Raw genomic sequence first — 22,667 nt, 5'->3', positions numbered from 1 at the left:
AGGAATGTACACAAAGACAGTTTTAGGCTGCAATATGCAATGATTGCTCTATGCTCTTAATAAAACATTAAAAACCCCCCACAAAATTACGAAGGTTGTATCTTATGTTGGATACTCCAAATCAGTTCATAACTTCAAGAAGTCCAGTCTTCATGACCCAGGTCCCAGCTATCTTTGAACCACAGTCCTTTTCAACATTATTCCCCCCCCAGGCAAAAAAAACCAAAACCAAACCTAAACATCAAGTACAAACACAATCCTGAAAGTTGTTTTCTGTACATATAACTTTAGGCTAAAACTTCCAAGTATCACATGAACTCAGCCATCAAAGTATAAAACACACACAGAACCAATGCACAGCAATGCACTGAGGCTTGTACCACTCAATAGCTCTGTATCAGGCACATCTTTCTATTAATGAAACATCAGCTCCATTCACATTTTGAAATTGTTGCTAGTGAAACAGCCTCAAAAAGGAGGAGAACAAAAGATGTTGAATTCTCATAGTTCTTTGCGTTGCTTGTAAATGTTTCCCAAGCCGCAACTCCACATGCGAAGCTTTTGAGCCTAAAACCCAAGAGACAGATAATTATGGAGAGTGAGACTGCCAAAGCACCAAGACAGAGCAGCAACATAAAGTAGTTAACAGCGGAAGACCAAGTGGTACATACGATGCTGTCTATTTGTTACACTGGATGGTGAACTCTCCTCCACTGCTGCTTACTGTGTTTACAGGGGAGGGGTGACAGTGAATTTTGACAGGCACAGCCATCCCAGCACCCCCGCTGTCAGAGGTTCACATCTGCCTGCAGAAGAAAAGTTGGGAGAGGATCGGGAGACCCAGATTCCTTCCCCAGTACTGTCATGCTGAGTCTGCTTCCTCCAGGCCACAAGCTACGTTGCATACAACCTAGAAGAAGCCACCTTACAAGATGGACGTGATGGACAAGAGCCAATATGGCTCTGTTTCGTCCTTTGCCCGTTGTGGGTATTGACCCAGTAATCCTCCCAGTGCAGGCTTCTGCATCTGTACAGAGTCCTGCAAGGCTCAGCTGAGACCCATTACTTTAATACAGTCGTCTTTGATGTCCCACATGGGGACTAAACTATCTTTCCTTACATTTGCTCACCACAACTCAAACCCAAAGGCACTCGTACCCAAATGGATTTTAAGGAACCAGTCAGGAGAACAGAAAGGATTTTGACTTCCCTGGATGGATCAAAGCAATCCAGCCACAAGCACACCGAAGCGAACTCTGGAGAATGACTCCCCAAACGTGCCACCACACACCCCACCAGACCAGCACCCCATCGAGATGCCATACGTTCCACTGGGAGCAAGCCTTGACCCTACACTCCAGGGTGAAAAGCACCCATGTTAAAAGCACACTATAAGCAAATACATACATCCTTCACAGCGTCGACATTCTGGTGCCACAAAGGGTTCAAATTTTTTGCAGGTGGACCCAAGCAGCTTGCAGGAAGGCAGCTCCCATGGCTCCATGCAAGCTCTTGGTCCCCGGCAGGAACGGCCCGAGGAGCTGCATGGAGGAGCAAGGTGATGTACAGCCCGGGCAGGTGCTGGGGATGCATTCACCGAGACCAGGTCCGTGCATGTCTGGGGAGGGGTGAAGGGCAGGCACAGGTGGGATGCCCATGGGGAAGATCAGAAAGAAGAGAAACCCCAGAAGAACGGCCATTGTGGGGAGTGTGGTAATGTAACAATCCACAGCAGCTCCCTCTGCAAATGTGTTACCCCAGTGAAATTTCACTGGGTACGATGCTCTCACACTTCTAGAAGGATAACAACGCATTTACATCCAAATACCATCAGCAGAAGGACAATACATGCAGTGATTCTGCGTATGGCTCTACCAGCTGTATATATCTCAGGGAAAACAAAATCCTCGCTATGAGAACGCGCACCCACACAGGGATGACACGAGGAATAAAAATGATAACAGAAGGTGGGCTTCACTGGGTTTATTTTCAATTTATTTTAACCTTATCCTGAAGTGGACTTTGGATTTATTTGTTTTTAGAGTAACGACTTTAGATATTACTAAATACTGCTCAGAGAAGTTGCAATGGCCCATCCCTGGAAGCGTTCAAGGTTAGGCTGGACGGGGCTTTGAGCAAGTGAAAAGATGTCCCTGCCCATGAGAGGGGGGTCAGACTAGAAGACCTTTACAGGTCCCTTCCAACCGAAACCATTCTATGATTAGACAGCATTCATCTTGAAAAACAAAGGCTATAGAAAAAATACAGTATTAGAAAACAATGTTTGCAACATGACGACTGCTGGAATAATGACACATGGAAGTAAACTTGGAAAAAAGATACCTGGCTTAAGAAAAATAATTAAAGTTCTTTGAACACTGAAAGCGACCTGCAGATTTCAATTGGTTTAAGAAATTTTAGAAACACTCTGAAAAAGACAATCAGGCACTGCCACAGTTCAGCCCTCCCAGGGATGTAATCTATGACCCAGTACATTTTTCTGAAATGTAACGTATCAAGATCCATCAGACATATCATAACTCACATATGGGACGGCAGATTTCCTGTATTACTGAACCACACGCTTACAAAGAGAGCAAGAGGGAGAATCTGTAAATATGGTGAAAACACAGATTGTTTAAGATATTGGGAAGTATCCGAAATGCACATTTTCTCCCCTGCCTCCTTCTCAAACAAGAAGGATTACAGTGAGAAGGAAAAATTGTTTTTTAATAGCCTAAGCAGGTGTTGTGGAGATAGAGGAAGGGCAGCCATATAAAATTTTGTATTTCACAGGTTTTAAGAGAAGATAAACTTAATATTAGTTTCTTCTTTTACAGGAACAAGGTTAAACATATTTAAGAGGTGCAAGATTTAACAATATATGGACTACACCACTTGGCAATTGAAATCCAGCCACCCCTAATGACTGATACTAATCAGATTTTACTATTACTGTGTTACACAAAAGATTTCAGCTCCTGCCTGAACAAAGTGTATAGCTGAATAGAAAGAAAGAGGAGCGATTCTCTTTCAGGATTTGCCCCCAGCTGTTTATAAGAAGAAAGCCTGGTTCAGGGAATATTTGAACCTACTTTGGACATGTTTCACATAAAAGCAAGGACCGTTTCTATGAGTGGTAGAAGCCCCTAAGGTGGAACTCCCGAGGTTGCTGCCTACGACGAAGAGATGGTTTGCTCTGGGATGCAGGGAAGAGCTGTGGGGACACAGGAGCAAGCACTGGTGGGGGAGCTGGACGTGCTGCAGAAGACGTGAAGGAGCGGCACAGCCTGATGGCCCTGGGAACTCCTGGGTTTGCTGGCTCCGCAACTCAGCAGTTCCTGCACAGGGACTGCAGGGAGACAGGACACATATCTGCGTGAAGACAGGCATCATTTCATCCCCTCTTTGTGCATAGTGCTCTCCTCAGTATCTCTTTTTAAAAAAAACAACCAACCAAAACATAAGACATGGACCCACTCTGCTCCACCCACTTCTCTTATTTGAAAGCAACAGTTTGGGAAGTACAAAGAAGAAAAGGTGTAAAATTACAAAAACACACAGTTCTCAAGAAATCACACTCTATCATGCTTTTCAAACTTTTAGGAACAAAACACTTTTGCATTTTTTGTTTATTCAGCCCTCTCCCCACCTCCTGGATGGGACGCTACGTTTGGGAGAGTATGTGCCACGACGTAAGACGCCAACGAGTGGGTCTTCTCACACAAGATGCGCTGCACTGGTTATTACTGATGACCCTCCAGCCGACGCAAACCCTCACTGGTGTTGAGCACAATGTGCCCGACTTTCAGAAGCGCTGAGTGAGCCAAAAGCCCAATGAACATCAATGGCCATGGTGGGCTCTCAGCACCTCCAAAAAAAAAAAAAAAAAATCAGTCTCAGCATACCAGTCCTACACAAAAGTTTTGTGTGAGCAAGGCCAATTCAAACGGTGCTAATGAGAACCGGTCAAATACATTGCTGCCATCGGATCAGGAAGCTTGATACAGCACCGAGGCTCCGAACAAGTCCTGGTTAGATGGTCACATCAGCCTCAGCCTACCTAATGCCAAAGCAGCAGTTATGCAATGGCATAAACAAAACGTCGTATTCATGAAGGACTGGATCCCCAGCTGACAAAGGCTTCTTTTTGTGACTTCTTTTCAAAGTATTTCATCTGAAATTTGTGCTAGAAGTCCCCTCTCCGCCATTACCCAGTCAGGCACAGCTTGATCATCCAACAGTTCTAAGCAAAGAAGTCAACAGACTTTGGAGTTTTGTGCTGTTATCATCATTATTAGCAAAATCTTCAAGAAATGTATTCTTCACTCCCCTCTTCCCAACTGTTACATTCAGGACAAGACATTCTATATGGACAGAAAACACGCATTTTGCATACTGTTGCAGGTCTACAAGTTGTGAGACTAACTTTAGTGTTTTTCTACGATTTTCGACTAAAATAAAGATTGGCTTCTCCTCAAGATGAATCACCCACAAAGATTTCACACAACTTTTTGGTTTCAAACCCCTAGCAACTCAATTTACTGAAGAAAAATCCATTTCATAGACTTAGCAGCAAAGACACTTAAGAACAATTTTACATTTGTTATCTAATAAATTTTATTCCTTGTCAAAATAAGATGTTGTGATCTAAAGAATACACTTTTCTTAATATTCCTTTCTCTCTTTCCCTCTTCCACCCCCATTCCAAGATTTATTTGACATCAATCCATGGCAGTAAAAGTCTATGTTAAAAGGAGGATACTAAGATATAGACATGGGAGAGGCAATCAACTTTACAGTTTCATTTCATATCAGAAGTTCACATAGGGAAAGCATAGTTTTAAAAGTGAGCATCAGAATACGCACACAAAAAACAGTGCTGGTAATACAGCTGGTTTGTTTGTTTCATGCATTGAAAGGGGTGTTGGAAATTTCAAAAAAGCTTAATAAAAAGACCGTAATACTACAGGAGTCTGATGTTCACTAGGCTAGGGAACAAACCAGTTAATAAGCATTTAGAAATTAAGGAACTAGGTGATGCGAATTAATTTAACAAAGTAGCAAGCATAGGAATTCTGTCAGCTTCCTTTGGCTTTGGTCGAGTAATTAATTCTTTTTCTTTTGGGGTTTTTTTTTTTCCTTTCTCCTTCTTAATTAAAACCAGAGATGGTGCCAGCATCAGCATGTGCATATTAACACACAGGCACACACTGATAGAGCTCTGCTTTAGCAGCTGCAGTCTCTGGGCAGTAATACACCACTGGCAAACTGGACCAAAGATACAGCTGTATTTTTCTATCTTTTTTTTCCAAACCTCATAACTTTCATTACTGCTTAATTCATTTGGTTCTACTGTTGGTTGAAAGGAAAGCTCCCAGGAAGCAGCCCGTGCTGAAAGGCCCAGGCTAAAAGGATGTGAAGGCTGAACACGTGCGTTGACTACCGAGCGACCCATGTGCACGACGCATCCTTCCCTACTTTTCCTCCCGTTAACACGCTCACGCAAGCGCTACCCTCCCCGTAAGTTTGGGAACAGAAGCCGCCACTTTCCATCGACGCCCAATTCCCTCCACCGCTCAGACCCTGAGCTCCAAGAGGGAAAAGCGCACTGTGTTATCTCAATGGCCCACAGGATGCCCTAACGCCCACCGAAACCCATCATGCCCGGCACACAGCCGTACTCAACACTTCCCATCTTGAGAAGGCGCGTCCACTCTCCTCCCTGGCCCTCAGGGTTATTCCTCCTCTCCCGAACCACACTTCACGCCCTAGCAAAAACTCAACCCCACCCGAGGGGACGCGGGTTTGGCGCCGAGGGGCTGAGCGAGACTCTCCGCCCCGGCTTTCCCCGAGGGGAAGCTGAGGCGAGACCGAGCCGCCCCGCAGCGCCGGGCGGCGGCACCAAGCCCCGCGGGCAGAGCCGGGGCCGCCAACGGCCGCCGCGCTCCCCTCGCCCTGAGGCGCTCCGGCCCCCAACGGCCGCCCTGCCTCCGGCGTACGGCGCAGTCCCCCGGCCGCACCGCTTTCCTCAGCTTCAGCGGGACCGGGGCAGAAGACACACTCCGAACCGGCTGCGTACAACCGCCTCCAACAAAGTATAGCTCCGGGACTCTGTAGTAGTGCTATTAATAATTATTTTTAAAGGAAGGGAGCGCTCTGCAGCTGGTGAGGTCCCGTTGCCCCGCCGGCCAAGAGACCCCCGCGCCCGCTCTCGCCCAGTTTCTGTGGCAGCGGCCCGGCCCCATCGGGGCGAGAGGGACGGCCGCCCCCGGCCCGCTCAACAGGCTGCTGCCCCCCCCCCCCCCCCCCGCCAACTTCCCGCCCCGCCGAAAGAGGCCGGGCCGGGGCCGCCGCGATCCCCGGGGCTGCCCTGGGGCTGCCCCGCACCTGCCCCCGCTCCCACCCTCCCCGCAGCCGCGGCTCCCCCTGCGGCTCCGGAGCGGGGGATCCCTCGCAGCCCGGCTCGCTTACCCATGGCTGTATCTCGTCGCCTGGGCGGTACGGGGGCAGCAGGGCAGGGGCTCGCTCTGCCGTGCCTCGCCGGGATGGGCTGGGCTGCGCCGGGATGGGCGGGAGGCGCGGCGGACAGCGGCGGCGGCGGCAGCAGCAGCTTACACACTGGCGGGCTCCGCTCGCCTCCAGCAGCTGCGGCGCGGCGAGAGGGGCGGGGACGGCCCCGCCTGCCTGCGCCGCCCGAGGGGCTCCCGGCCCGGCCCGATCCGGCTCGGCCCGCCGCGGGGCAGGGGTGGCGGAGCGCCGCCGCGCGGCCTGGCGGGGACAGCCCCGGCGGCGGACGGGCAGCCGCGCCGGCCTCGCCCGCCTCCGCCCCGCCGCGGGGCCTTGGTGCCAGGGTGTCCCTGGAACTAGGGCTCGCTTTTTTACGTTGGCCCCGGTTTTCCTCCGGTGTTTTACCGTTCCTCCTCAGAAGGCTTCCAGGAAGGAGCACCCCGGGCAGGCAGGACCCCTGCCCCTCTCCGCTTCAGGTGCTCGCCTGGGAATCGGGGCTAAGGGCACCTGTGACCTTCAGAGGCGTCTGCATCGCAGTGTTTCTCCCTGACAATGGCAAGGGCACTGTGTACCCAAACATAACGTTACTTCATTAATATCTATATTCCTGTTCAACAATGTGATTCTTATTTTCGCTGCCTCTTCCGAACCTGTGAATGCTGCTGCACAGCGTTACAGGGCACTGCGGTAGCTGCCACTTGAATGATGTTGCAGCCACACAACCTTGCACGGCTGTTCTTGCAGTGACTTCTCATTTCTTTAAACACTGTGAGAAATGTGTCTTAGCTCTTGGGGAAAGCAGTGAAGGGGACCCCTGCGTAGTTTGGGGGTGCGTGGGTGGCTTCTCTGCTAGGAGCTTACCAGTGAAACCCCTCCATACCTAGACATGTAGGAGGCAAAAATAATTGTGTTGCACAAGAGCAAGCCTTTACGGACGCAGATGATGGGTATGGAAGAGAGTTTAGTTGCTTTTCTAAGTTGGACTTCTACCATCAGAGTGATTTGATTGCTTCAGATGCAAAGGCCAGCTCTTTAGTCAGAATAAATGCATCTACAGTGACTAATACCAATCAGACTGTGCGGATTTACATTACTTGGGCACTTGGCATGCATTTCCTTTGCCTTTGTCACAATAATAGTATCCTAATTTTGTTATTTATGTGGCGTATAAGGATATATTTCAGCTTCTCCCATGATTATTAATCAATTGATTTGTTAAATTATGTAACCATATTATTCCCCTCTAAATGAGATCGATTGCTTAAGAACATATTAATGAAACATGAAGGCAAAGGAGTGACAAAAGTGTGAACACTAATTTTCAGGGATATTAGTTTGTACTTTGCAATTTCAGGCCCCTGCTCCAGAAGCAGCGTGTCTGCGCTCACGTATAAAGTTGCAACGTTAAAGCTGTGGTTTGTTTTCCATTAAATGAAAAATCCCAGTCTCTCAGGCCAAAATCATCTGAGGCTTTTGCATTGATTAAGGAACGTATACATTTTTCCAGTAAGGACTACAGGCCCAACACCACGCAAGCACTGCGGGATCAGGGAGTAAATGCCTCTTCTCTAAGAGGTAATAAGCGGATTGATTGATTAAGCCATTTTGTATAGATAGGAAAAAAAATTCATACCGAAGCTGATCACTAGCAAGCTGCTTCCAGTCCCCACTGGGAATTAAAGTAGATGAGCTACGCACCTTTGAAAAATTAGATTAATTATGTAAATGGCACATGACCCTTAACTAGAGTGGTACTAAACAGCACTGAAATATGGTGGGAACTGAAGGCAAATGGTAAGAGCACCCCGCTGTGTGCAGCACTATGTGCTGGTGATGGTATAAATTCATTTTATTTTTTAAAATAATTTCTTTAGTTAAATGTATATTCTGTGAAGCTCTTGCAGCATACTCCTTGATTCATATTAGGATCAGCTGAAAAATATGTCCCTGATTCTGACTGCGCTTGTCCTTATGGGTAACTTTGCATCATTGAAATCTGTGGGACTAGTTGCTCAAGGGAAGTTGGTCAACATGGTCAGTGCTGTCTGGATTGGGTTTACATACTTGCACCAAAGTATGGGGCAGACGTTCCTATGGTAGTGCAGAGGGAGTTGTCCATATTACCACATATGCGGTGAGAGGAGGGACTCGCTGTCCTTTATTAACTTTCTGTCATCCTCAGAAACATTGGTCGTTTTCCTCTCCAAAGAGTAAAGCAAAGAACAGCTGTCCAAATATTGGTTATGGCTCAGCAGTCAATGGGGATTTCCACTCACAGATACCAAGTGTCTGACAAGTGAAGAGAGAAGTTGACAGGGCTGATGTCAGAAGTTTCGGTTCCTTCAGCAGAAGGAGATTACAATACTCAAATGAGGTCAAGGAGGCAGGAATACATAGCTGGAAGTTCTACTAGGAATAGTAGAAACTAACAGATTTCATTTCAGAACTAAGAAACAGGTACTTGCCTAGTTGGGAAAGGCTTACGACTGGGTTCTGGCCCATGCTCTTATTCTTTTCCCTAGTACATATCGGAAAGGAAAAAGGTTGGAGTGTGCAGCATTTCAGAGAATCTCCATAGCTGAAAGGCTCCTTGGGTGCTGTAGCTGGTAGCAGCAGGGTAGTGCTGAAGGCCTGCTGTAAATTATGCTGGAAGCCAGATTGATCCGGACAATCTCGGCATCAAGGGATTATAACATGACCTGGTGGTGTTGCAAATTTGGTCTATAAAAGAGAAGGGGAAGGTTAGAATTCTGAATTGATTAATGCCATTTATTGTCTACCTTGGGTGCTTGAAAGCTTTTCTATAGCTTGGGTAACAACCTGGATACATTACTCTATTTGTAGTGTTATCCTAATGCTAGTGTGATAATACCAGGTATTTCAAGAAACACTTTCATTCCCTGTAGCAATATGCTTGGTGTATCTCCTAACCTAGTCTGGAGCAGTGCGTTCTTCTCTGGAGACGTTTTAAAGAGGCCATCTGATTTGCAGAAGAAAATGGAAGCAAAGCCTCAATATCAAGATCAGTCAGCGAGAGGTAAGATTGAAAGGGAGGGTCTCATCAGTTGTAACTGAGGGCACAGTATTAGTCTGAAGCTCCATATTTCACCATACATTTCACCATTTCCAGCAAGCAGTAGTGAAACAGATTTTGAGAGCAAATGAAGGCTGGTTGCATTTTTTTGTCTTAATTTACCAGACTCCATCTGTCTCCCCACTTCTTCACTGGAGACCATCCTAGCTCTAAAACAAATCCCTATTTTCTTGGTGGATGGAACAGTGTGGTAGATGCTGCTGCCTGTTTGCTCATCTCTGTTTTCCACTCCTACCGTCTTTCCTCAGGCTGTCTAACTAGGCAGATTGCACTAGACAGAAACCTTTCCAATTAAAAGTAAAATCCACTTAATGTTTTAGCTTTGACTAAACGTTTACTTGCATTAAAGACAGTGGTTTAATAAAAAGACGTTCTAGTGGGACGCCTGCTTTGGTGGGTTCTCAGTTCACACCGTGTCCTACCATTGGCTGTATATGAGCCCCCTTCCTATGGCTTCCTCCCCTAATAGTGAAGCTAATGGTTAATCGTGAATATTACTTCTTCTGACTACTACACAGGCAGTGTCAGTGGGTAGCAGTCATTGCCAGTTTCCAGAGAACTAGAATGAGCGTATGGGGTGCCACTCCCATGCTTGATTTTGCAAAAATCTTGCGACTCTCCGAAACCTTATCAAATCAGGGACTCATAAAACAGCCTCCCTTTCAATGTTAACAGAAGTGTATTTTAGATTTAAGGGAATCAGAAGTGACAAAATCTGATTTTAGTTGCAGTGAGTGTTCTCTGTGGCCTTTCTCAAGGGGGTTCATCCATCATCTCTGTCCTGAGCTTCTGTGATTCCACTTAGAGTCGAGGCACGCTGGGGTTTTTCTCTCCCATGTGATCTTCCATTCAAAGTGGCGTTACAGAGCCCATGCATGTTAAAGAGAAATAAGATGACAATGGGATCACTTTGTACTGCCATCTGCGTGCAAAGAAGAGGTGACCTTTCTGTGTTTTGAACTCAGCATCTCAGTGTAGATTAAGGGGAATGACTCATGCTCTCCTATGTTGTTCGTACCTTTTATGTGAAGCTGATCCGCTTTAGACTCCAACTGCTGCTACCAAAACCCCTTCTTCGTGCTCACTGCAGAGAGCTGTTTGCAAAGTTCATCCAGCAAAATGCTGAACAAAATTGTTCAGATCATTGGTACTATGTAGTCTGGGGGAAAAGAGAGAAAGGAAAAGATAAAAAATTGAGAAGTAATTTGATATAGTTTAGCCAGCATGTAGATACTCCTCCTGGAATTTAACATTTGGGCATGATAGTGTAAGGAATAAATATTCTTCAAAACCAAAACTGTTTCTTATTACCAAGTAGGTCATATTTCCAGCAACCGTTTCTCAATATGTAAATATGAGCAGTGATTGCTTTAGAATAGATATAATTATATATTCAACAGAATGCATAATTTTCCCCAATGAACCATAGTTAATTTTATCTGAAAATTAGTGATTACCATCTTGGTGTTAATTACGCAGTACTAAATACATCTTCAGTGTTAAAAGATAGATTCATCTCTGTTCCATATACCCCAAGTCACTTGTGGAATAACCAATGTCACTTTGTGATTTTAAAGGTACAAAAAAAATAATTAGAAGATATAACTGAAAACAAAGGATTAATGTTTAGATTAGGACCTCTGGCAACTAAAGAACCATGTTTCACTTAGCTCTACATAAGGAACATTACCTTAAGCACAGTATTTTGCACTTAGGCATGTGGATATTCTGTGAGTGTCCATGAGAGATCCAAGTCTGGGGGTAGACGAGAGGGAAGGGAATGGTATTAGCTGTTTTTATTCCAGATACACACACTTGTTTCCGTGCCTTTCTCTCGCTGCACGCCACGCAGGTAACCCACACCTGGTAGGGAACCATGTAGGAGATAATAGGAGGTCTGGAAGAGCGTGGATGGTCTCAGTAAAGCATTATACAGAGCGGAAAGCTTGCGAGTGAAAGAGTAAACTAACACCTCTGAAAACAGATGTCTGTTATACAGAAAAAATACAAGTCAGTATTCCTTCCCTATGCAGCCCACCTCGTTTCATCCTCCTCGATAGATCTGTGAAATATGGATGAGAAATGCTGACTACCCTTTCTCCAAGTGAGGGAGAGAAAAGTCTTACCTCCTGCTATGCGAGTCATGGTAAAATGATCCTGGTGAAGGCATTCTTCCACATGCCTTATTCTAAAACATTTAGGCTCAAAAATGCACTTGGTTTTGGTCAGAGATGATGGGTTCAGCCTAGCAGGCTTGGATATAAGCATTTACTGAAGTGCTTTGCTAAGTTCCTATTGTGGGGTACAATGGGGTGGGCTGGAGAGGCCAGCCTAGTGTCTTTAGGAGGAGCTGACTCAAATGTATGGATTATCCAAGATTTTCATGAGTACCAGTGGGGAGATTTGAATGTGGAATAATTTGCAAATGAAGAAACCAGACAGGGGCAAAATGCATACCCAAGGAACATTAGTATTCAACTTCAGAGCAACTTCTGTGGGAGCGTATATGTACTCATTGCAACATCCTGAAAATAATTGCATACATGTGTATGTTAGCCCCACCCTCCAGCGGTATCAATGGACTTAACCTAAGTTTTATGTTGAGTTGCAAATTAAGGGAATAGACTTTATTTTAAGAGTGTTGAACACATGGCTGACATCCAATAACTTCAGTATGGCACCCACCCAAGAAAGTGCTCCAAGGCAGCCTAATCAGGACAGAATTCCTGGCAAAAGTACATTTTGAGACAAGGCTCGCTCTCTTTTTCCAAAGGAGAAAACTCTTTTGATGGCAGGCACAGAGCGCATTTAAGAACATTCTCAGGTGCCTTTTTTTTTTTGCAAACTGAAAATCAGACTCGAAGAGCTGGGAAGGAAAATTGCAGGACTCATTTTAACACTTTGCCTGATCCAGTTGGGCAGCGGAGGCTGAGTAACAGCCAGCTGATTTCATTTTAGTTCTCATTTTTTCACTTCTGTCAATAGGCACAAGCTCATAACTTATTACAGAAGGTTTTAATTCTGGTCTGTAAACATAAATGGTGCGTAAGACTTAAACTGTGTCATAAAGCTGAGTTAAATTCACTCATAATGGGCTACCCAGCTTTAGTTTTCTACTAATATACATTTAAAAATGCTAGTTTGGGTTTTGTGTTGGGGTTTCCTCTCGTTCCCTATTCCCACGCACTATGTTTTATTGCTTCTGTACTGCTCTTCACGCTTCGCACAGTCCCGTTCTAGCAAATGGCTATACTCAGAGTTGTGTTTTGTGGCAAAAAATGCAATGTGTTGGAGAAAAGGTGGGAATGACTCGGTAACTCGGCAGCGGTGTAACTCGCTCGGCGTGCCCAACTGCGGAGCAGCATGGTGCAGACAGGCTGCAGAGAACGAACGGGCGTCCTGGGCTGTGGCAGCCACGGCGCCTGGGGTGACCCTGCGGGGTCTGCACTGGTAGATGATGGAAATGGGATTAAGACACAAGGGAGTCCTCCAGCAGCTCTGTGAGGAGGGGTTTTGGAAGGAAGGTGTGGCTTTAGGTCTGCTGGCATCACGGAAACGCTTCGCTTCTTTCTGACTTCACAGAAAGCCAAACATATTCGACCTGCCAGAAATGTGACATTCAGGAATAAAAAAGCACAAGCCACTCTGGTCGGATGAATGAGAGCCCTCCAGGAAAGCCCAACCGGGATGAATGCAACTGAGGAACTTGAAAAATAACGACGAGATGATGTTTGACATTAAATCTTCATTTTGGAAGATTAGTTTAACATCTCATTCCCTAGACTAATAAACATGGTGGCTTTTTTCTTAAAAAATTCCAAGCAGCTATTCTAAACACAAGCATTCTCCTATTTTCAGTCCAGACGCTGAAGTTTTGCAAATGCTTGAGCATATAATTAAAAATAAAAAAGCAGAACACACTGATCACCCATATATTTCCATTCTCCAATTAGGAGAGATGAAAGTAAATAAATGAAAGTGTTGAGCATCTTACATTAGTAATCATTTTATCTTTCCTTTATAGCATACATAAGATAGATTGGAGAGCCTGTGTTTTTTAAACAAAAATCTCTTTTTTTAGACTCTTGTTATCTTGGATATCATGTTCAGCAAGTAGAAAAATAATACCATTCCAAGAGAGGAATGTAATAAAACTTTTTATTAAAGCTACATGAAACATGGGCTACTGTCATAGGTGGATTTGGATTCTTACTTTTTGTACTTTTTTATTTATTATTAAGTTCAGTCCAAACTCAAGCGTTTCGTAGCTGCCATATAGCCTAGAACATTAATTCTGACCTCTCATATTCCAAGGTAATAACTTCTTTGTGTTTAAAAGATGAAAGGGACACAGGGAAACCAAACATCACATGAGCCTGGTAGACAAAATGACCCAGGACCATTAAAGAAGTTCTGGAAACTGCAGCTTGGGAAATTATTCCCAAAAGGCAATGGCACTTCTAGCAGCCCTTAGGCCTTCCCTGTTGAAAAGGACGCAGAAGCATGTGCCCAGGCCTTGACATAGTGTGTAAGGGCTCATGCATATGAAAGCAGCAACGGGATGATGCTGTGATGAGCTCAGAGGTAACTGCCTGGAACCCTGGTGGGAGAGTATGTGCACGAGGGACAGGAGACAACACCTATCTTTGGTCTTCACAGCTGCTACATTTCAGCAGAAGAGAGGCTGGAGCAGAGGTGAACGAGCCTGGCGAGCTGGTAATTAAGGCAACAAACTAAGCAGGAGGCAGGGAAAGGTACAGAGAGGGAAGCAAGACCCTGGAGGCAACCCCACTGAGGGAAATGGGGAGAGGAAGTGATGAGCAAACCAGGAGACAATGGTTATCTTTCAGAAAGGAAAAAAAAAAAGGTTTTACTACAGCAGTTTTTAGGGCACCAGCTGCTGCTTCACCTGCAGTTCCATGTAGCCACATCTCTGTAGCGACTGGGTACATGTTCTGGGCTTGTGTCCTTTCTTTCCTATGACTCCCACAGGCTTTGGACCCTGCTATTACAGATTTTCAGGCTTAAAAATTCCAGCAGTAAAGTTAGAAACCTGTAGCCATTAGAATAATGGGAGATCCCGAGAGGCAGCAAACACTGCTATGTCGAGAATTTATTAGCAGCAGGAATAGAAGCCTGTATCAGCACTTTACTGGTGGATAAATCAGTGGGTTTGCTAATGATGTTTCGGTTCTCTTGATTGAATTGGATTTGTAAGAGAGAAATGCAGCTGCAGACTGAATTGCTTTATATGAGAAGAGAATAATGAGTAGCCAATCCTGAACACCCAGGGTTTCTGTATATGTGGGATAATTTAGCTTCCGTTCTTGTTGTTATTATTTTATATGCAAATGAAATTATCAACACCTTTATATAATCCCTTCCCAGATCACATTTATTCTAGAGTTTTTGCCTGTTTGTGTGCAAGAGAAATTTCTTCCCCTAGTTTTAGCCAGGGTTTAACACTAAATCCTAGTCCTGCTTGGAGCCTGTGGGAGTTTTATTATATTATAGATACGACCCATTCAGAGGACGCTGATAGTGAAGAGAAAATACTGGAACTGCCTGTGGTTGCGAAAGTACTGTTATTTATTTGGAGATAGGGCCCATTACCTTATGCTATTATCTGCATGTTACATGTGCTGGGTTTTGCATATTTGATATTTACTTAACATGCATATCAGGTTCTTTTAACAGTAGTGTTTTGGAGATGATTTGGCTAAGTGCCCTCATCAGCCTCTTGTTAGGTTGTTCTCTGGGGTTCCAGCCAGTAAGTCTCTCTGTGTTTTAAGCTCTAAATAGGCTACTGCTCCTCCTCCGAAGGATCATGCTGAGCTGAAGCAATGCCCGCTGGAAAAATAGAAAACTGGATGCCAGGTGGCAAAGAGGGCTGAAAAAAGAAAGAAAGAGAGAAAATCTTTCTCAAGTTCAGAAACTGCCTTAGCAATGTCCTCATGTGCTGGGTGGGAATAGATCATAGTTGCCTGGTTGGTCTTTCAGATGGCTGAGCTCCTAAATTACAGTTACGCCTTGTCGTCGGAGAGATGGGAGTTGACAGAGATGTACTGCTCAGATACACTATAAATTAACCAGATGGATTGTGAAGTCCAGGCTCTGTATCCAGTAATTGTTCCTCCCACTAGGGGAAAGTCGTACAAAAGCTTCCCCTGGTGCTCAACAGGATCGTGGTGGTTTCATTGCACTGCAACTTTAGAAAGGCTTTGGTTGGTAGTTAAGAGAAGTGGGAATATTTACTGTGGATGATTGATTGGAGCCTACCCAGAGTGGGGAGAGAGGAACTGGCAGTGACACCCTTCCCACCGCTTGCACAGCAGCGAGGAAGTTTTGTGGTTCAGTTAGGAAAAGAGGAGAGAGTGATCTTCCCTCGGCCACCGACACCTTGGGGACAACGCTGTGGGGTCTCGGTACTTTCTGCTTTCAGCATTTATGGTGCCAGAGGCACTGACTTTTTTTCTGGTCATCTAGCTTAGTCCTTCTGATTTGCTCTGCTGCCTACTGAGTGTCCAGGCAACATTTCATGCCCTACGTGTGGGAGGTGGAGTGTAGGAGCTGAGAGATGACAGCGCAGAATCAGGCTGCAGAAGAGCGTGTGTTGGGCTGAAAGGATACAAGCTAGGTAGGAGCCTCTGTGAAAAAGAAGATGAGAGAGCAGGAAGAGAGCATAGGTGGACTGAAAATGACTGAGGAAAGAGAAACCCTGGAAACTGCTCAGCTGGATCCTCAGAGATCTGAAGTATGACCAACATTGCCATAAAAATGCATCACAGTGCATAGCCATTTAATTCCAGGTAGCTTTGTGGGGATGGCAGCAGTGGGAGAGGCAGTGGAGGCGTTTTTCCTACATTCAGTATGCATTCAGATGTTATTTCAAGCCCTGCAAAGCGAGGTTGCTAAGCCGTTCAGCATTTTAAAGGTTGCTCCACTAAGGAGTATAAAAAAATCCCCTCAAATTTTATTTCTGGAAACCAGGAAGTTAAAATAAGATTAAAAAATCAGCAAACCCTACACAATTTTTTTGGACATTTTTTCTTTACAATTATTATTATAATAATTTTTGGCACCCTACTAAAAAAAATAAATCTGCATTGTATGTGAGATTCTGCTGTATGTTTTCTAGCATCATAGCGGTTTTACATCATTTCACACTTCAAAAGCCTGGCATGAAGGAAATTATACTAGCAGAACAAAATTGTTCAATTACTGGTTTTTAATATGGTATTTTAAAGTTTCAACAATATAAACTGTTGGTATGTTTTATTCCAGTAGGATGTGGTATCTTCTTGGACTGAAGCGAACAATTCTGTTTCGCTGACAGGGACTGCCACACTGCAGGCTATGCCTGGAATGAGTTTCCACAATGTAACACAAGCCATTAGTGCAGTTAATAATTATCAATGTATTTATCACAAAAAAAGCTTTAGCTATAGCCATGCTATAGAAACAGATTTCATTTTGCTAGACTTGAATAACACAAGTAACACTGTAGACTAAAAGAGCTATGGAAAGGAAGAGACTGCAGTAAGGCAGCTCTTCTTCCCCTTCCAAACAAGATTTAACTGCTGTTGTCAGGGAAAGTGTAGGACATCTTCCTAGAGCGGGTCTGCGTAGTAAAACACACTTGTGAAGGGCAAATAACTAATGTCTTTAAAAGTCCTCTACAGACTTGCACTCCAGAGATACATGTTTATGCTCTCACACTGGAGCTGCTGATGACCTGAAGAGGGATCTGCTCAACAGACAAGCAAAGGAGGGAGCACTAAGCACTTATTTTGTCAGCATTTTTCTTTATTTTCTTTGCTGGTAGAGGAGAGCAGTTCTGGAGTAAGGACTTTCTGCAGCACAATGCAGCTGTTCTTTCTGGTGTGTCCCTGAAATGAATTAATCATCTGGCATTTATGATATCATGACCTGCTGCCATGGCACCCGGTCATGTCACACACATCACGCACTCAGCATCGTGGCTTTCAGAGCAAGAGCAAGCCTCAAAACGGGCAGTACGGCTTGCATGTTCTGAGTTCAATGGCCAGCAAAAAAAGGTAACGTAATGAGGACCACCTGCGGGGCTTGTCAGAGGAGGTGCCAAGGATTCACATGTACCCCTCGAATGCCCAGGACGGTGACACCAAACAGGACCACAACCCAGCTGTGGCACTGCTGAGACAGCTCCGTGGCACAGTGGTACAAATGAGAAAGTCTTATGCTCAGGAAGACTCAGTATAACCAATACTTTGTCTCTAGCGCAGCGTGATCTGGCGTTACTGGAAATCGTAAATTCAACAGATATATAGAAAATTGTTAAAAAGTCATAAGTATTACCATCTTCCCAGATGTAATAATTATGTAATGCTTTTTTTTTTTTTTTTAATTGCTTTTGGTTTACAGTCCATTTCAGATTTATATTCTGCAGTCATGTAAGGATTATTCTGTTTTGAGCAACTCATCAAAATTTGTGTTTCGAGTGCATTGCAGCATAACTGGCTGAAGTTTTAGCTCAACCTCACCACTTCGCAGGAAAGGACAGTGGGATGGGAGCTTTTGGTTATTACTCAACTAATCCATGGAATATACTACAGACCAGAAGCGTGGCCTTTGATAAATTATTTCTTAAGTAAAAACATACTTCATTTACTTCTGTCACAACAGTAATTTCTTTCCTTCTGTCCAGGGGGAGGATATTCTAGTACCATAATTAATACAAACAAACCCAAAGATACATAATCTGTATCCACACTTTAATTTTTGGAGCTCTCTGACAAAGGACAACTTAAACTTCGGGCAGCCTTGGTATTTTATTATGCTTTGCAAGTAAGCAGTGAGCCATGCAATCTTAACTAGCAGAAGTGAGGGTGACAGGAAACGGAATTTGTTTTAAAGCGGAGCCTAATTAGTTTCTGAAATGGATTAGATGATGTGGTTGCTGGAGGTAGCAAAAACTAGACATGATGACTCAGAAGATCTTTTCCTGTCCAGTGCAAAGGATGGGAACAATACTTAGCTATGTAAGAACCAAAATTAATGAAATACAAGGCACGGAATTTTTCTTGCTGGATGCTCATACATGTCTAGACGGAAAGGGCTGACTGAATCTTGGTCATCCCATTCCTGCTACAGCTCACACCAAAGCAAAGGGTATGAACCTGAATTGTGCAAGTACGCTCCTTGGCACAGTATCTGCAAACTTGCAAATTCAAGACACTAACTTTTACACAGAAGGTGTAAAAAATGAAAAAAAAATCATTAGTAATTGAAATAAACTCTTCTGTGGGTTTGCCCAAAATGAGTGTTACCTTCTGTGTTCAGCAAGGAAAATAAACACACACTTTCCTAGATGTTTTGTGATAAGAGAAAGCTGGCTAACATGCCTGATAAAAGAAATGTAAAGGGATTGTTTTTATACCAAAGCAGGAAAAATCCTTGAAGACTGAGTACTATGAAAATGTGCTCATACATTCTCTTCTAGAGGTGGCAATGTTGCCTTATGAATGCTCATGCCTATGGAGTTTGCCACCTCCATCGATCTGCTCATCAAATTGTGCGAGTGGTTCCCTTAATCCTTTTCTCTACAAATGAACTGGGTTACATTAAACATCTCAGCAGTAGGCAACTTGACTCCTTTTGACTTACAGTGAGGGAGTGATCGTGCAATGAAGAGCTGCTGGCAGACCTCAACGGCAGTAAACTTTGGTGGAGTTGAGCCACAGTGGTGATTTCTGTACCTAGGAAAAAGGATGCATGGGATAGCCGAAAGCTGAACCTCAGGACCGATTATTTCAATCTTGATCTTCAGTATAAGCATGTGGAAAGATTCTAAAAATGGCTATAAACAGATCAGAGGTCTAGTTAGCTTCCTATGCCATCACCCAGTGGCAGCTGTCTAGCAGACAGTACAAGAAAATTCCATGAATAAAGTAATATTTTGTTACCCCTTCCCAGCTTCCAGTAAGGTGCAGCTCAGGGACATCCCAAGACAGTGGTGTCACTCAATTTTTAATAGCCCCGATAGACTTTTGCCTCACATTTTTATTAAACCCAGATTTTGGTAAACTGTTCCTTTTATTTAAAACAAAGTCTAAAAATTAAGGAGGACCACTCTGAACTGTATTTGGAAAAAACTCCTACCAATCCTTTCCACTTTTTTCATCCCTCTCCACAAAGGTATTTCTTTTGGATGGCTGTGAACAGGGCGGGTACCAGTTTTGTGTATTCTAGCTTTTCGAAAGGCTTTGTAGGCAAAAGATCTCAGTGTAGTTTAGGAAACCAGCAGTGGGATTGGCATCATTAGGCTGAAAAATATTTTCTTTGTAAAAACTACGTATGTTCTCACTTACTCTGCTCGCTTTCTTAGAAGAAAATGATTCATGATTAAAGGGCAGAACATCCTTCCGTGACTGTGTAATTAATAAAATCCATCCACAGGGAATCTCAATTACACACTCAAAGCTCAAGACGAGAAAGTCTTTCTCCACTTTTGTAAGTGGAGCAAGACTTCTGCACTGCTCCTGCCCCACCGAAATTAATAGCAGAAGTTGATGCATGTGCACTCACCTACTTCAAAGACTGGACAGCGTCCAAGCAATTCTTCTGCTACAATAGCCAGGTCTCCAAGAGAAGACCTGAATAGCAACGTCACGGTCTATCACCTACCCACCCAGAGCTCCACTGCACATGCCTCTGCGTACCAGCTCAGCAATTCCAGCTATCTAAGAATATACGAAGGGATGTGAGGCCTTCAACTTCATACTTGAGTTATAACCACCCTTCAGGAGCAGCTGAGACTCCCTCACAGGCTGCTGTTCTACCTAGGAGAAAGCCCGTAAGAATCTCTTTCCTTTGGACTATCCAGGCAGGATCACAGGAGACAGTAGAGCAGGTTAGACAGGGCAGATGGTTGATGAATTAGCACACAAACATGAAGACAGAATTTTGTCACAGCATAAATGTATTATTTATCAAATAGTCTATTCCCCAGTAACTTATGCTTTTCAGAAACCAGAAGGAAAACAGGGTTCTGGATGTTTCCTTTTGACAGACTGTATTTCACATTTTGGGCAATGATCTTGGCCCCTCTGTAATTCTTCCAGCCAAAATATTCAGACCAGTATGCCAAAAATCATACTTAAAATCCAAATTTAAGCAGCTGAATCAAAGCATCTTGCTTTTCTCAATTTCTATTCAAAGAGTTGGACTCCTATTAATGCAACAAGAGATGAAGATGCCAATATTTGAAATATATTTCATATAATGAATGAAAAGCTTTTGCAAAAAGACATGAGTGAACAAATGCATATGGATTATATATGTGTTTATCCTTCACAAAGGCTGCTTCTGAAATTTAGGTTACTTTTTATTAAAGCTTCTTCTAAGCAGGAGATGTTTGCAGCTACCCATTATACAAGAGCACCATCAAAAAGGATGAATACTTACCAATAAGGTTGATTAAAAGAAAAGTTATGCTCACCAAACTGTTTAATCTCCGCTCTTAGTATACACAGGCATACTAAACTGTCAACTGCTTTATGGGGAAATAATTCTAAAAGGACGAGTGTTCTTGACAATGTCCCCAATGCACAAGAGTAAGCAGTTTTTCTTTCAGTAGGAAACATAGAGGTCATTGCTTCATTTGTATGTTAAATTCATTCTGTGCCAGTTCTGAGAGGTTTTTAAAATTTCTTTTCAGAATGCTTTCAATAAGAAAGACCTACTGCCATTTTTCTCCAATCTTCAAAGTGTTTTCAACCAATCACAAACTCTTCTTCTGAAGATGAGACTGATTTGCATATTTGCATGTAGCAAATATGGAAGACAGTTTCTGAAATTAAGACTAATTGTATGACAACTTGTATTGGTGACTTCAGGGTATAACTCCTACTGCAGCTGGGAAAAAGCTCATGAGAAACAGCACCACCAGCAAGGGAAGAATTCCCTTTGGGCAAGAATGTACAAGGAGCTGGCATAACTGAAAGCAAAGGTGCAACATTCTGGACAAGGAAGACTCAAGTTTACAGGATCACAGTTGTGTTCTAGTCAAGAGGCTGGCCTAACATCATATTGGGGGGGGGGGGGGAAGGGAAAGTGTACATGGTCCCGTGTTTGAGGATTGCACCATAATACATATGTGCAAGAAAGGTGAATGTTACAGAGATTCTAACTGAACAGGCATTTCTGAGATCCAGTTGCATTGCTTCCATGGTCACGTTTTTATGAGAGATAGCTCTTAGAAATGTAAAATGACACAGGAAATGGAGTAAAAGAACTGCAACACAAAATCTTCAAGTTCCACTGAACTACCAGCAAAATGGGACATCTGGCCAACTACCAGCAACAGCCCATCCCCTGAAATTCAGGAGCAGTACAGAGATTATTTGGCAGCAACTCTAAGTCTGCAGCACTGTGTTCCTCCCTTTCAGACCTTAGTACGTAATTCCTAGGGAACATTTCATCCAGTTCTCTCTACTTCCAACCTCATGAAACATATCAAACCCTCTTAGAAACAGTTAAAAGAACCAAACACGAGGAAATTTATCATATGTTTCATCTGAAGTAGGAAAGGAATTCAATGTCTGTCTTGTATGAGGTCTCTAGAAATACTTTTGGAGACTAGAATTTCTGCTTTTGCTAGCAGAACCAGTTGGGTGCAGAAACAACCACAGCCAAGAACTGGGAATTCGGTTGAAAAAGTAAGAATAGCCCAGTTCTACCCATCCTTGTTTTCTTCTGTACTGTACTGCATGGGGCAGACATCAGCACCACACTGGAAACATTTCAAATAGGAACAGAGACATCTACGCACGTGCATCTGGGACGAGGTTTTCCCCCAGTGGGTACAACAACCCTCCTATTCATTTTGTACCATACCATGTGTGCGTGGTATTGACTGGCATTCCTGTGAAAGTCCTGTCAACACTCTTCATGCTTCTCAGTATGTTAAAACTGTCCTTGCTCTAAGTTCAACCTTCTCTAAACAATACAGCAGCTAAAAGAAAGCTTTAGCATCTGAGAAATGGAGTGCTGAAGTATGGAAGTTTGTTTATAAAAAAATAAA

The 22,667-nt window shown here is 43.9% G+C and overlaps 1 protein-coding gene and 1 long non-coding RNA gene across 5 annotated transcripts in view; both read right to left on the bottom strand.

Annotated features, from left to right (window-relative positions):
* GPM6B (glycoprotein M6B) overlaps positions 1-6,969 on the bottom strand; it is a 110,530-nt gene extending 103,561 nt beyond the window's left edge. Inside the window, exon 1 of one of the 4 annotated variants that reach the window (XM_075776130.1) lies at positions 6,475-6,969. In XM_075776130.1, coding sequence (XP_075632245.1) covers positions 6,475-6,478 — 4 coding nt within the window. In that variant the 5' untranslated portion in view covers positions 6,479-6,969. The remainder of the gene's footprint in view (positions 1-6,474) is intronic. The other 3 variants (XM_075776112.1, XM_075776138.1, XM_075776153.1) reach the window with 3 other exon arrangements.
* Positions 6,970-16,820: 9,851 nt separating this feature from the next.
* On the bottom strand, positions 16,821-19,943 carry LOC142605172 (uncharacterized). The gene is made up of 2 exons (XR_012838903.1): positions 19,250-19,943; positions 16,821-16,964 (listed from the first exon to the last, which is right to left on the bottom strand). It is a non-coding gene; the product is annotated as an uncharacterized LOC142605172 (long non-coding RNA).
* Positions 19,944-22,667: the final 2,724 nt, after the last annotated feature.

The sequence above is a fragment of the Balearica regulorum genome, chromosome 1, assembly GCF_011004875.1.
Source record: "Balearica regulorum gibbericeps isolate bBalReg1 chromosome 1, bBalReg1.pri, whole genome shotgun sequence".
Classification (NCBI taxonomy): domain Eukaryota; kingdom Metazoa; phylum Chordata; class Aves; order Gruiformes; family Gruidae; genus Balearica; species Balearica regulorum.
The sequence above is the reverse complement of the archived record's forward strand: the minus strand, read 5'-3'. Positions and strand labels throughout refer to the sequence as shown.